We start from the raw sequence: 16317 nt of genomic DNA, 5'->3' as shown, positions 1-16317 counted from the left end.
AGTATTAACGTTTCCTCTTTAATATTAACATTCCAGAAAGGAAAATTACTCTAATTTATGCCATAAATTCCCAGCTCATTCAAGAATAACAGTCCCAAATTACCTTCTTATTACAATCTTTCATAAGCTTATGCATGCAAAAAAGTTGTAGATATTAATTAAAAGAAAAAAAAACAACCCACATCTGGCATAAAGGAAATACTTAAAAAATAAAATTGAAAATGCCACAAAGATCCAAGAACCGTCCCCCCAAAGCTTAGTTTGCAATTAATTCAGTGTTAAGAGGAACATCACTCTGATATCCTTCAGATGCTTGTTCCCCAGCTAAAAAAAAAATGGGGAAAAAAAAATATATATCAAGAGAATAGACTCAGCCATTCAAAAAAAGTTATTACCCAGCTTAAAAGCAGACTTTAATCTCCCTTCCAGTTTTAATTCTTGCTGCTCTTTTCTTTGCCATACAAGCACAAATAATCTTTCATTTTAAACTCATATCATACAGGTGATTTTTCAATGAATGCTGGCGTGGTGTGTTTTACAGAGACCACTGGAATTGCTGTTCCATGAGCTCCCAGGAAAGGGGGCTTACGGGACACAACTCAAAACAGTCCCCTCTCCCCAAACACCATGCATGCAAATGTGTTGCACCGATGCAACAAATCACCATGCATAGGAGTGGGAAGGACACAGTCCCGAATAAAGGGCAAATGGAGATCCTGCCTTTGCTTGAACTGACACCTTAACTCCTCATGTAATCATTTGCAACATTATTTGTACCCTCCCAAAGACCAGAACCCCTAGGATTTTCTGCCATGTGGTCTGCAAACTTGTGTCCTGAGAAATTCCCTGGTTTACTGGTTTAAAAAACAAGTTCCTTGGACAAGGACTAGAAGAGGAAACAGGAGTAGCAAACCAGCAGTAGAGCCAGGACTGGAATACAAGTCCGTTCACCTCACGGCCTTCCTCTATGCTGAGGGTTGTCAAAGTCCCACCAGTACAAGGAGAGCACTGCATCATCACTTCACACCCAAGAGCAAAGGTGTGGCTGGAGTAGAGCTTTCTTCTCCATCCAAACAGTAACAGTTTTAGCACTTGTAAACAAAAGTACTAATCAGTCCAGAATAGGAATAACAACCTCAGAACTACGGAGGATTAGGAGAAGTGGGTATTTTCAACTGCCATTAACATGAGACATTGAAATTTTACTATTACCTCTCCAGGAATGCCCTTATTTTTAACCAGCACACCTCTCCTTCAACCTCTCATACAAAGACCTAAGGAAAGATTTTTGCGAGTGCCACATTTCAGACATCTGGCCTGCATATCAATGCTTTCTGCATCACACCCATCAACATAATCACCTCATTCTGAACTTGTTATTTTCCCCCCCCCAACACAAATCCACATGATTTAGTGGCTCCATCTACTTTGTCAAAAGTGCCCAGACACCTCAGCTGTATTGCTCATTGAATTGCTTTAGGCATAGCAGCCCAAACGTGAAGTGTGTTACATCACAGTTTTGCATCTTTATGGAAAAATGCTTGCTCTAAGAACCCAATGGTTCTTTGTATATTGCATTACATACATATATATTTTAAATAAAAAAACTGGTCTTTTTCTGAGATTTTTAGCACCACATTGAATTCCAAGAAGCTTGCAAACTCCAAAGATTGGAGAAAGAAAGCAAAAGTGGAAAAACAGTCAAGAAATCTCTATTCAGCAAGTTATTGAAATATGCATAAACAAATTAAGTCTTCAGTTTATTCAGCAAAATACATGAGCACTTCAAAAGTGTTCCTGGGTAATAGAAGAGCAGATTAAAAAAAAAGAGCAAACATACATATTTCTTCAGATGCCCACAGTTCAGTATCATATAATTCTTTACTTCTTGTTGTCACATGCCGCAGACCTGTGGCCAGGATGCAGGCATCTGAACCCTGATTTGGGGCTTCAGGGAGCCGTGGGGCCTCCTCAGCTCCCAGCTTGCAAGAAGTGGAAAACAGTGAAAGATAAACCTCCATCAAGATAAACCCATTACTGACAGCAGGATGCTTCCACATGATAAAATACCAATCTTAAAAACACAAGATAGGTGCTTTGAGAAACAAAGTGGCCAAAATGTTATCAAATGGACAGGATGGATGACTCACAAACATGGAGAGTTTGATGTTCATCCAAGCGAACAACTCCTAGAAACCACTGCATGTACACTTAAAATCAGAAGATGAAATTTGGAGGAATTCCTCCAAAAACACTGTGTGAGTTATCAAAATACAACCAGAAACAGCTGCAATCAATATATTTTTTTTTAAATTACCTCTGCCATTAAGATTTCACTACAATTTCCCCTTCTACGATGCATCATTTATTTGAAAGGACAGGGTGGCTATCACTTTTCCTAATCAGAAGCCAACAGTTCTGATCAAGAGTGGATGTCTTTAGTTTTATATCTATAAACTTTCATTTTTTTAATATATATCCATCTGTATATAAAAATGAGTAAAATATTTTGACACGATTCTCAAAGAGCGTAACCCTCAACTAACATTCACACCGGAGCAGCAACATGTCAGTGACTACAGTAGGGCAAGCAATTACTTTGCAAGATTTTTGAGGCTAAGACTAATAAAATTAAGAACTCTAGAATAGATTTTTTAAGAAATTGCCTTCCTCACAAAGAGAGCACCTTCAAAGTGCAGTAACTTAAGCAGCATATGGCATTTACATTTTCATCTAAATCTTTAAAGAAGCCCATTATTTCCTTAGATTTGAGAAAAGAACCCTGCTTTATTTCACCACACCAGCCATAAATTATTCATTAATTCTGTTTGCTAACTCTGTAACTGAGCCCAGATGTTTCTGCTGGAGAGGCATTCCATAAGAAAAGTTAAATATAGCAAGCTGTGTGGAAGGAACAGACCTCTCCCCCCCCCCCCCCCCCGCCAGCATGCTCAAATATTACTTGAGAGAAAATAATGAAAACATTTGAAAAATATTCTGAATATGTGAGTCTGTGAAATGCCACAGTCTGATCACAAAATTTCACGTAAAAGAGCCCCCACACATTCCATTTGGGTGTAACTGAGGTTACTGGTCCTGTCTCTGGGAAAGGTGCTGGCACTTTCACTCGCCAGAGTAAATAGAAAATTTATAAGCAGAGGAACACTCCTTGCCATGCATCATTTACAAATACAAATCAAGACTTAAGTTTCAATTACAAGAAACACTTTTGAGCCAGCTACCAATGGCATTAACCATGCTGATGAAGAACTAAGAGCATCCCATGGAATTTCTTACGGAATTGACGTGGAAAGTTACTGGTGGGAATTTTAAATCCATTTCAGTGCTTCAGAAGAACTTCAACCATTTTACACTAGCAAAGATGATTAGTGCTGACATTTATAATCTAACAGTAAGAACACAGTCCTGTTGAACAGAATGGAAACTACCACCTTCAGCCACACGTTTAGACACTGTTATGGTTTCTAATACTCTTCAGCAACTGTCTTAAGCTGGTTTTGAAATGCCTATTCTAAATTAGAAACTATTCCTAATCATTATGTAGCTGGAGAAAGTGAAAGATGCAGGATTGAATATCGCAGACTCACATTCTTTGGAGTTTGGAGACTATTCTCAGGCACGCAACGCTTCTTCAGTTTTGAACAGTGATCACAGGAGAGATTTTGAGACATCATCTAGTCCCTTTGCTCTGCTCCAAGGCAAGACCAATCATATTTAAACAACTATTTTCCTAATCTGTTCTTAAAAATTTCCAGTGTAACAGATTCTGTAAGATGACTTTGCAGAGGGAGGATATTTTGGGGAAGCTGTTACAGACTGGTATGGTAATGATGCCACTGCCCTGATACCAGGTATCAGCTGTTGTCATCCAACTTTATTGCACTTGCACCTTGTAGCCAAATCTTGTTGTTTTTTAACCACTTGTGTCCATAAGAGACTTTGCAAAATATGTTAAGTCTAACCATACTGTTAACAGAAAGCACCTTCCCGCTAGCTAGCAAACAGGCAAACAAACCTCAGTATATATACTATTAGCCACCTTAGAACACAATAAAACTCTGCTGGCTGTTCCTAAAAACATGAATATATGACTGAAGTCATAATTTTAGCATGGGAAGGCATACTAGCACTAGCTTTAGCCTCCTCAACGTCAATAATGTTAGGAATAATGGAGTGGTAGCACAGGTCAACAATTTCAGGGCAATAAATACCTTTTTTTTTTTTCCTAGTCCATGCTGCCAGAAGTTTTCTTTATTTCTGGTAGCTACTCAAAGTTAGCATTACCAACAGCTACCACAGCATGTCTACCACGGGCAATGACCTCTTCATTTTGCTGTGTAGACAGATCTTAAGGACATCTCACTTCTACTTCAGAGGTCAGCTGGAAAGCAGCCAATGAGAAGAAAACCAGAACAAATTTTATTTAAGTCACCCCAGCAGCAACTTACAATTGAGTCCACCTATATGAGGAAATGTTTCCTCTTCAACTCCTAAGGAAGAAGACAGTTATGCAATGTGAAACCTAGAAACTGGACCCAGTTATAGCATGTGTGAGAGATGGAAGATGACAAAGATCTGCAGGCTCTCAGAAAATACAGACCATATGTTGAAACAGTGGAAAGTCTTCTGCGAAGTCTTTGTGGGGGGGAGAAGAGGGAGTAGAGCACAGGTGTGAAGCACCAAAAGGAATAAAAACAGAATAGAAACTACATTAGACAGCCCATCTTGAAAAACCCTTTTCTAATATATGGGGGGAACATTATAGCAAAAGAGAAAGAACTTTTAATCTCCTTTGCACTGCATGAATTTCTAGAGCACTGCCGAGCAAAATTTTTTTGTGGACTGAAACCAGCACCTGGTGTATTTCCTGGTTTATGCATGGTTAACAGAAGCTGCAGGAAAGTTTCAGTTTGGACAACTAAATTTAGAAAGTGAAACATCAAATTTGATGCACTTTACAAGCAAAGCCTTAGCTACAAATTATACACAGCTAAGTACAATTGTTCAAAGTTACTGCTTTTAGGTTGTCCTTGTTTTAAGCAAAAACCAGGCCCTCACGAAGATGTCAGTATACCTAAATTTGTGCCTAATTATCTTTCTCCACAGGTATTGTGTTGGAAAACAGGGATAAAACCTTAAGTTAACAGGTACTCTAACAAGAATTCAGCATGCAGCTCACTTTAGAAAGACGCTTATGGGAAAAGGAAGCCACATTTAAGACCTACCTGTTTGTATGACCTGTTACTTAGACAGAAAAAGAAATGTTGCAAGGAAAAATTCTTGGTGTTTAACCCGTACAGATTTCTATTAGAGTAATCTACAGCAATTTAAACAACCCAAACCTAAAAAGGTCCTGAGAATCTCCCACTTTTGGGAGTCTTATCTGGTCCACTCACTTCATGCACACATATAGATGATTATATTCCAGCAGAATTAAGACCAGATGGGGTTTTGCTGTAAGCTTGATTGTTTTGGGTTTTTTTAAAGAAAAAACTTGTTCTCTGTTCATTTTTTCACAAAGAGATAACAAATATATTCAGCATCTTAAAAAAGGAAAGAAGAAAAGAACGTTTACTTTGGTTGTGCTAAGCAGCCAGGTGCTATAATACTGCAAGTTTCATCTGTAGTCTGCAGTGCTGTAAGTTCTACCATGTTAACCATCACATCGGTCTTGTGGCCGGGAAGCTTGGGAAGCACAGAAAGTATCTTCTCTGCAAGATTGTCACCATGATGACCAACTGCTCCTAGGGGGAGAAAGAGACCCCAAAACTGTCAGGTACATAACTAGAAGAAAAAAAACAAAAACCCCCAAAAACCAACACAACACAAAAACCACAAGGAATTGAGAGCAAAATAATAACCATGTTTTGGTGAGAAGGACAGTGGTAGTCATAACAACAAGACCACATTTAGCTTTTCAAAGATATTTTGCTACAAACGTAAAATTAATTTCTGGAATGTTTGAAGTTAAAAGCATTGATAACATTTCAGAAAGATTCATTTAAAAAGCATAAATTAGACTTAATTTTACAGCTGTTAGATATTCATTGATTTTGCACTTAAACATGCAAAATGTTTCTCTTTGCATAAGAAACTTGTTTAACAAGATTTGCAATGGTTATTAAAAAAAACCAGGCAAACATTCATATATACTCACATGCAAACTATACTCTTCTACATAAACTAATAGGACTGTGCTTAAAAGGGCTGTATGCAAGTTGCATACATAGCTACCCAGATAGGCTAGCATAATATTAAAATAACAAATTACCAAAGTAAACAATTACCAATCACATGTCACTGTCAAGATCATTGCTTCTATATGGACTGAGGGCAGCTCAGGTGAAACCAACAGAAAATAACCAAACCAACCCAAGTTACATAGTATAAAATGGCATTTTGACCATGTTCCAAGAGAAACTCCAAATTCCAGTTGGCACGTTTTCTTCAATTCTCTTGATTTCAAACACATGCTATTCTTTCCATTCACAAACTCTCAACACAGGCGCTACAACCAACTGACAAAATATTAAGACTGTGAACCAAGCCAAAGCAGAAAAACATGACACACACTACAGATGAAAAAGTCAGAGAGGGTGACCAGAAACCTTATTGCCTTTAAGTCAGGAACAAGTTGAAGGTATTTGTATTCTGCCACTTTAGCTATGGTTCAGCTATTACCACAGGGCTGGATACCAGTCCTGAGCTTAGTATTGTGCTCCTGGCTTTACTCACAGGAGAATGGGGACTTCTGAAGCCACCGTTGAGAGGCAGGAAAAAGATCTTTCAGGCTATGGTCCCACTCCCGTCAAAGTCTGTCCATGTGGCACCCTATGTGCTCTCACTTTTCATAATTTCCAAAGACAGAGGAGGTCTGTTTCAACAGCTGAAGTAGCTTCACATGCTCCGTAAGTCCAAACAAGGCCCTTACATCAAGAACATCAGTGGGGTCAGATTATTAACTGCTCTTGGATAAGCAGAAGGTTGTCTCCGGTACATCTACAGCAGCCAGGTATCCATGCTGTAAAACCACCTCATGGTTTGTCAACTATTCTGAATTGCAGAAGAAGTTGAAAAGAGAAGCAAGGATGAAAAGGGAGGAGAAAAGTAAAGTCAAACTCCATGCTGGCAATGCCTCTATCCACAGAAGGCAAGGAAGGCACACGTGTCCGGCATGTGGTGGTACTGCAGTGCGGACACCTGGCCGCTCAGCTGGATTGAGATTACCAATTTGTTTCACCAGAGATTGTAATAGTCAGAGAATGACAGCAACCTTCCTTTCTTCCATCCCCAGCCAGATGTATACCACTCAAGTACAGATGAAACGAGCTGGGTTGTCTTTATGACTCCCTAAGCCATCTGCTCTCCAAAATCCCTACATTCTTCTTACTAGGTCAGTCACTTGTCAGCCACACTGCAGTTACCAACACTCGCAAAGTTACAGACATGGAAAACAGATGGTAATCTTCTGAACCTACACCCCCATGTACTGGAAGCAACGTCTATGTCTCCACACTTGCTGCACGTGAGCAACATTTAGGTAGACAAGACATTTCGCTAAACTGGAAACACCTCAAATGCAAGTAAACCCACATTAATTATTAATATCCCTCCTTTCTCCTTGGTATAGGGGGAAGTCTTGGCACATTCGAATTGCTTCCATGATCAGCCAGTGTCATCTCAGTCTCCTTCCCACAACTGCTACTCCTTGGAGGCTCCCACTGGTCCACAGGTGCTAATGGCTTTTGCTGTGACTTACCAAATCAATCAAAAAACATCTCCTGGAGGTTTTAAAAATCACTATCACTGCTGACCAACTACACAAAGCAACCAAGGCTGGAAAGACAGTTAAACTTCAGAAGACTAGGACAGGAAATTGCACTGACTTCAGCAGGGTGTATGGCACTGGTTTCCATCCTCTCTCCTCATCACTGTTGAGGACAGTGAACAGGCTGCTCAGCAGCTTCTCATGACCAACGGTGTTCAAGGCAGCTGGCGGTTTTTAATGCTGCCAACATGCACACAGATCTGGTGTTAAAGTGACAAGGAGAAGTTATGTGACCAATGCAAAACAGGAGTCTTCACACCAGGCTAATATCCAGCCTTGAGGATACCGGAAATCTTATGTATCACGCTGTTCTAATTTTACTTTTTCTTCTCATTAAGAATTACAAACTGAAATGCGTGATGTTTGATACAGGTTGTAGCTGTCAGAATTGGCAAAGGCAACCAAACAATTCCTTAGGAATGAGCCAGGAACTCATTAACTACACCCTCCCTTCCCCCCAAAAGGCATCAATGACATGCATACAAGAAAATATTTTCCTAAGCTCATTACCAGCCCTATATCACACCATTTGTACTGCAATTCTTACATTCTCCTACTGGTTCTACTGTCTGGTTCAAAAACAAAACAAACAAACAAAAAGCAGATTTAAGGGGCAACTGCACATCACAGAAGCAACATGAGAGCTTGGGTAATGGGAAGACTTCAATGTCAGCAGCTAAACACAAGGAGCTTGAAGTAGAAAACAGTTCTTCTACAAAGGCATTGCTCACTAGCCAACAACTAATGCAGCTAATTTCTACTGGGGGCTTTTCCTTCAATCAGAGGTTACATGTAAGTCAGTGTGCACCAAAACAGTATGCAAGGGGTATCTTGCCCCCACTATCAAGCTTTCTCAACATCTGCTGTTTTAACTACTTCGTAGATTAGTTCAGAACTGGTGATTTTGCAAAGATACACGGACAAACCCATCCCAGTTTTCCTGATGTTTCAACACTACACATTCACCCAATGCTTTTCTGAATAACATCACCACTACGAAGACTTTACACTAAAGGACTCTACCAGGACAATTTCTGTGATGCAACTTTCTTAGGGAAGGCATCACCTCAGTGAGTGCAGGGTTTAAAATATCAGAAGGCACAAACGTTTACACCTATTCCCTTGAAAGACGCTGGATATTTGGAGCTCCAGTTCCAAAGCTTATCAATGTTCTGCCATATTCTTTCATCCAGCATTAGCTTAAGCTGACCTTGTTAAACAGTGCTGGAAAGCAGCCTGTATGTTCCCCGGAACCATTGTGCAGCATTCAAGGCAAACTAGAGCATCCTTCTGCCCTGCCAAAAGACAGATCTACATTCTTCTTTGTACAGACAAAGGAACATCAAAGTAGTCAGTTATCTGTCCCACTATGCTGGCTACTGAATCTTAAAAAAAAAACCAACAAAAAACCCCCCAAATACCAACAAACAAAAAACCCAATCAAACAACAAAAAAAACCCCCAAACAAAACCACCACAACCCCCACTCAAAAAAAACAAAAAAACTTGTAGCCCAGCAGTAGGAGCACAGAAGCCCACAGCCAAGCACAGCAGCATCAGAGTGCTGCCACAGAAATATGAGAGATTCCCCACCTCTCACAGCCAGCTACTGCAACATATGCAAAGAGTAGTAAATTTGGAGATAAGAAACACTTAACCACCAAGGCTCATGTAATTTCCAAGTCCTCTGCACTGACCTAGCTACCTGCAGTTTTCTTTAAATAGGCAAAACTCATTCCATTTATTTGCTTATCTCTGTAAAGCCTCTATAAGAAATTTAACATCTGAAGCATTTAAAACCTATTATAAAAATTTGTGTGCCTATTCCACAATAGCAGAATCTTTACAAACCACACCATAGCAGAAGCTGCACCCTGACCCGCAGCACTGAGTTGACACCACTTGAATATTTTCAGCTGCCATCACTCCTCACAGCTATAGTCTACAACCTCAAGTAACTACAATAATTTAAGCATCAGTTGCTTCCTATGTCAAAGCCCCAGCCTGGTTCATAAAAAGGGGACTACTGTATTCTACAAGCCTCAGTATTTATGTTTTCAAGACCTCAGCTTATATGGTAATGAAGAAAAAAACATGGTTTTGTTTCCTTTAAAAAGGCATTAGTGTCAATCCACCAATGCATCAACTTGGAAGATGCTGCAATCAAACAAAGCATGAGTAAAGCACTGCAAATTAGAAACATGACAGAGATAATGAAAGAAGTAGACAATTACAAACAAACAGTTTAAAACAAAAATAATCAAAAGGAGATATTAGTCAGAACCAGACTTTACCAGAAAGGCATGGGTCTACATTAGTCTTCACTCTCATCCTCCTCTATGAATGGCATTATGTGGTAGGACAATTAAAGCACACCACAACTTTCTCATCACTGCGGCTGTTCCCAGAAACTGAAAGGGAATGGTATCTACACTTCAACAGTAAGTGCTTGAACTGTGCACTTTGTATCTGTTACAAGGCTGAAAACATTACAACCAATGCAAGGGTGTGATGCAAAAATGATGCCTGGCTGACAGTGAAGGAGATAATACAGAAAGTCAAACCTGAGTTTGCAGCCTTGGCTGTGGGGAAACATTCCTGTGATTTTGACCGATACATGCAAAAGTGCTAGGGGAAGATAAAAGTGCTGTTGCTGCTGGCACTGAAATACCCAACTTCAACACTCCTCACACAAAGGTTATTATTCAAAGCTGTACATTAACTGCCCAGGCACCCCCCTGCTATTCATTCTTCTCTGTCTTTTGCTCACTGTACTGCATTTCAAAATCACCTGCACTTACCAGTGGGTGAGACCTCCCTATTCCCTGCACTTAAAACAGCCCACGTCCCAAATGCTGCAAAGCTCCAAGGGACTGGAAAGAGAAACGCGTCAAGCTGTTCTGAACACCAATATTTGAAAGGTATCAATGAGCTTATGAATGAAAAAGGAAATCTGGGAAGCTGGAAAAACTGCTTCATAAAAGGTGTGAATGCTGGCAGGGTGGTGACTAAGAAACACATGGAAAGAGTATGGGGTTACAATATGGTATTGCAACACAAATATTTAGGGACGCAAATATTAGAGGAGAAAAATAAAGTGGAATTAAGGTGCCAGAGTTATCTCTGACTTTAACCAGTGTCATTTATGAGAGCACCACCCTAGCTGGGAGGATTTATTCTGCTTTTTAAAGCAAAGTTAGTGAACTTTCAAACAATAATAAGTAGGCAAAAAAAAGAAGCACTACACATACATACAGCACCAGTAACAAAGTTTTATACAATCAGAAGTCAAGAAATGAGCACAAAGTACCAAGCCTGTGATCTCCCCTGGGCATAAAAATACATGTCCCACCTTCCAGGGCACTGCTTTATCCACAAGATCCTACACTGCAGGGGTAGGCAGTATCCATGTCATCCCCAGTTGAAGCCATGCCACTGCAGTGAGGGCAGAAAAGGCCATAAAAAGATCATCTGTATAACACCTCAGCTGAACATTATGTCATACAGAACAAAAAGGAGAATTATTTACCTTAATTCAGTATTTTCCTCTCTACTTACTAAATAAAGCATGCATAAGTAATGCTGAACACACAAAATATAGATTATAAAAAGTATTCGATAGAGCTCAATCCAAATTTTAGAGTAATAGCTCAGAAGAGATTCTTTGTTTCACGGAACCTAGAATGCTAACCTAGCCAGATGCCTTCTGGTTTTTTGATAGAAAAATGTACCATTTTGTATGTGATTATTTTTTTAATAATTGTCACAAAGATAATACAGCTTCGTGTCACTGACAGAGGTTCTTTACCAAAATGTACTTAATACTTCTTCAGTATGTTCTTTAAAGTGGAAAGTTTTAATATTTATTCAAGTACCAGTATTTTCCCTTAGTTCAGTTGTTTGCAATTGCAGCACCAGAAAAGGCACTTTTGAGATAGTTTGATTTTTACTACTAGTTTTCAGTAACACTAATTGATTTCTATTTGTTATTCTAGCCTAACATCTTATTTGCTGTAGATAAGCATGGAACGTGAGCCAAAAATAAGACATCTGTTACTGCAACTCCTTTAGACATCATCTAGAGCTACCTAAAACTCTATTCCATTCAGGTCTTTTGAGTTAGAAAATATTTGCCTCCTGATAGCCTACTCAGAGTGACTCAAAGTCACCTGGTTCAAAGCAGTAGCCTGACTTAATCAGAGAGTAGCCCAGCACCTACCCCAATGAACTTCCAGGTTTTTGTGGAATTGGTTGGAATATGAAAGCATTCTCATAATTCATGGATACATAACCATTTCTCATATCTGCAGCCCACATGTTGGACAAGATTCAGGTATCAATAAGACATTTACAAATTAAATGCAAAATCTTTCATCTCTAGAGAGGGGAGATTTAAAAAGTTTTTTGAAATGAGCTGCAAATGAGAAAGTCTACCTGAAAGACTTCCACCTGCAATGAGCTGTTATTTGAGAGAAAAAAAAAAAAAAAAATATTTTTACACTGCTGACTGCAAATACATACCATAGCTTGAAAAAAAAAATCCAGTGACCCAGTTGCCAATACCAAGCTGGGAACTTGCAGATAGGAAACTTTAGCTTTTACAAAGTGTAAGGCTGAAATTCAACAGATTCATTCACCTGAAGGCCAAGCAGTGGAGTTGGATGTAGCGGGCCAGGGGAGAGAGTATATAAAGGCTGAATACACCTAAGAAAATTACGGTTTCAAGTGCAACTTAATTCTGTCTTTTCCCATTTCTTGACAACTGATTTCACAACATAAATGCTGTTCTTTTTGTGTACTTTTTACTGTAGAATTTCTATCAAACCAATGAAACAAATCTCATTGTGTGGCACTAAATTCAGGTCCATATAGTGCTTTACCTCTGAAATGTACTATATTTTTCCTCCCTCAGTTTGCACTGTACTTGATGGCAAGAGTATGGGATCATGTCCAAAGCATAGGAAGGCTTCAGTGAAACTGTCAATGAATTCTGGAGACATTTGCTGGTAACAAAAGAATGGCTACATGAAGGGATCTTGGTCTCAGTTACAGATACCGAAGAGAATATATTCCTAAAGAAATGAATACTTCAATTTCTCATCCTTACTCCAAGAGCTTTGATGCATCCCCTCCAAAGCTGCCCCACCACAGCCCTGATGTTTTCTCCAAAAAACCTTCTCCTACTGACGTACAAGAACCCAGACTTCACTTCCCAAATTTAAGCTGGTACCAGTTATCTCTCTTCATGCCTCCTCAACAGTCTCCTTGTCAGGCAGCTCCCTGTCACCCACAATTTCCAGTTCCTTTTCTTGTTTTTAACTCTTCCCACCACCTGAGTGCATGAATCCTTACCCAGTTTCACTGGTTCCCACCCCCAACGGGCACTCCTCTCACAGTTTCATTTCAAGGCTCTTCATCCAAGTCCACTCTCCTGCAGCCTTCCCAGCAATCTTCCCAAACCACAGCACAGCATTAACCACCCAGATCCATAGCTGCTCTTCAGCACATTGTCAATGGCTATGAACCCTATAGCAGTGCAACAATACACAAAGCCAAAATTGAGGGGGGGGCGGGGGAAGAAAAATCAGGAACAGATGAGCTGCAGGTGCAACATTGTACCAAACACTCGCTATGGGTCACCTGGCAAAATTACAACCTTAATTATTGACCGTATGCAATGCAAATGGAACCAGGCCCACATACTGTATATGTGAGCAGGTTTATCCATAATATGATGGGGTAAGTGAATGCAGGCCCTCCTATAATAATTCTCTGAGTTTAGTTTTCTCTGAAAGGTGGTTATTCCAGAAGTGAGAGCCCGATACAAACTTTTTCTGGGTCACTGGCCCAGCACCTTGCTGGTGACTTGTTCAATCACTCTTTCCCTTTCTGCCCTTTTGATATCACATCTTACCAACCTTACCAACTTAAAAGTCTTCACCTCACTTAGCAAGCTCACGGCTTGATTACAATACTAGACATTCTCCTTCCGACAGTTTCCCTGTCAACTGTCACACCACTCTCTATGCTTCTCAACTTTTGTATCAATTCTGCATTAATTGGCAGTATTAAATTTACCATCTGGTCCATCCTTACACTCATTTGCTTCCCGGAATGTGTTGTATAAACAATTCTGTATCATTTTCACTCAAACATAATGTTTTCCCAGTTAACAACACCAGCCACATGCAATTGCTTCACTCAAAGACTAAGTATAATGCATAGCATGTAAAAACCACATATATATACACATAGAGAGACACTTTCGGGCATATAGATACAGCTAAGTGTATATGTAGATGTATATCTGTTTAGACAGGTATAATGCTAAGGGCGACAAGTAGATACACTGGGAAGTGCTTCGCAGTAATCCACCAGGTCATTTCCTTCACGCCCTGGGATGACACACAGGCACAGCTAAGGTCTCTAGCGTGCAGCAACGTGGAAGTGCCAGAAACAAAGCCTTGTGCTTCCAGCAGAGCCTCCTGCTTCACCCTTGGTTTCCATGACCCACTGGGGAGCAAGGATGTGTGAGCAACTGCCACAGCTGTGGTGTTACACATGCTCCCGGGCCACGAGGACTCCTGCAACTATCCGAAAACCTCCGGATGGGGTGGACGCAGGCCCACAGGGATGGCAGCCCCTGCCAGCGGTGGGTTTCTTACCGGCGAGGTCCAACGTCCTGTCCACGAAGACGACGGAGGCCTTGTTGGTGGCCGTCCTCCTCCTGTTCCTGGCCGGGGCATAGCTCGCCAGCTCAGCAGCGACGACCCTGCTGAGGGCCCCCACGGCGAAGCTCTCCTCCCGCAGGCCCAGGGTGGTGAAGAGCGCGTCGAGGTCGCCCACCAGGGCCCGCACCGCCGCCCGCAGCTCGGCGGGCAGGGCGGCCGGCCCGACCTCCGCGGGGCCGGGCCCGCCAGGGCCGGGCAGAGGCGGGAGGAGCGCCGCCAGGGCGGGCAGCAGGCAGAGCTCCGCCGACACGGGCGCCAGGAGCGGCGGGCCGCGCAGCACCACCTCGGCGCGGCCGCCCTCGCCCATCCACCGCCGCAGGGTCTCCTCCAGCTCGGCCGGCCCGCCGCCCTCCGCCTCGCCGCCGGACACCAGCACGCAGTGCCGCACGGCGCCCTGGCCCAGCACGCCGCGCACGGCTGCGGCCGTGCCGCCCCGCAGCGCCCCGCTCACCACAAAGACGGCACGGGCCGGGGCCGCCGCCGCCGCCTCCGCGGGCAGCGCCCTGACGGCCAGCGCCCCCGCCGCCAGCAGCTCGCCCGCCCCGCCGCCGCCCCAGTGCAGCGCCTCGGCGGACGCCGCGTCCAGGAAGACGACGGCCCGGCGCGCCCTGGCGAGCACGGGCTCCCAGGCCTGCTGGCACACCCGCCGCAGCTGCAGCTCCGGCACCGGCGCCGCCATGGCGGTGGGCAGCGCTGACAGCCACAACACACCGCACGTGCCCGGCGCGCCGGCGGCGCCGCGGGATGACGCAGCGGGCGCGGGTTGGCTGCCCGCCGGCGGGGAGGGGCGGGGCACGGCACAGCGGGCGGTGCCGTCCCTCCCCCGCGACAGAGCCGGGGGGCGGCGGCGGGGTCGCTTGGGGTCGTCGGCCGGCGGCAGCGGGGTCTCTGCGGGGAGGCGGCGGGGGCCCAGGTGTCTCAGGCGGGGTCGTTACCGGCGGCGGCGAGGCCTTCTCCTCCGGCCGCGGGGGCTGTGCTGTGGTGGCTCCCTGAGGCGTCGTCCGTCCCCAGAGGAGCCGCCGTGGCCTGGGCGTCTGATGAGGGCTGCCCGCCCCGGCGCTCCTGCTAGCCGGTCCGGGGCCTGGTCTCCCCACGGGTTAGCCTCGGCCAGTTCTCCCGCCCAGGTCTGAGACACTGCGAGAGCGGCAGCAGGGGTACCTCTCTGGGAGAGGAGCCGGTAGGGAGCTCCTCTTTCTGCTGGCAGTGCCGAATTCTGACAAACATTAACGTGTTTCTCTCATCTACCGTCTGTATTAGAAACTCTGCTGCAGTCTGCAGCCCTGGCCGGTACCAGCAGGGACATCTGAGCGCTGACAGTTCAGTTTTGCCTGCCATTTTCCTGGAAAGGCTAGGAGCTTCTTTGGTCTTGCTCCTCGTAAATGTTAGAACAATTCAGTGTCGCTATTTATGTCGCTACCTCTTTTCTGCTGCATTGGTATCTCTGTTATACCGAGACAACAACTGTTTTGCTGATACTTTTTTAAACGTACAGCACTGGAAAGGTGAAACGTCCATCGCCATTCCCTGTTCTATAATGCTGTATTTCTTGTGTTAGTATTAACAAACCCAGTGGTTGATGAGCTAGCAACAAGAAAGATTCTCTTTTAATAAATGCAACTTTTATGATACACAGCTGGAGATATGACAAACTAAATTCCATTTCTCCTTTAAAAAGCTCTTGATCTCAAAATCAGTTTCACAGCCAACTAGAAAAAAATGCCATAATATGCATCTACAG

General features: G+C 43.1%; 1 protein-coding gene across 2 annotated transcripts in view; it reads right to left on the bottom strand.

The window, feature by feature from the left end:
* The window catches only part of SCFD2 (sec1 family domain containing 2), a 207632-nt gene extending 192339 nt beyond the window's left edge, over positions 1 to 15293 (bottom strand). For both annotated transcript variants that reach the window (XM_052780070.1, XM_052780071.1), the window contains exons 1-2: positions 14514 to 15293; positions 5597 to 5765 (exon numbers count right to left, since the gene is read on the bottom strand). In XM_052780070.1, the coding sequence (XP_052636030.1) occupies positions 5597 to 5765; positions 14514 to 15258 (914 nt within the window). In that variant the 5' untranslated portion in view covers positions 15259 to 15293. The remainder of the gene's footprint in view (positions 1 to 5596; positions 5766 to 14513) is intronic.
* Positions 15294 to 16317: the final 1024 nt, after the last annotated feature.

This window comes from Harpia harpyja, chromosome 2, assembly GCF_026419915.1.
Source record: "Harpia harpyja isolate bHarHar1 chromosome 2, bHarHar1 primary haplotype, whole genome shotgun sequence".
NCBI classification, from domain to species: Eukaryota; Metazoa; Chordata; class Aves; order Accipitriformes; family Accipitridae; genus Harpia; species Harpia harpyja.
The sequence above is the reverse complement of the archived record's forward strand: the minus strand, read 5'-3'. Positions and strand labels throughout refer to the sequence as shown.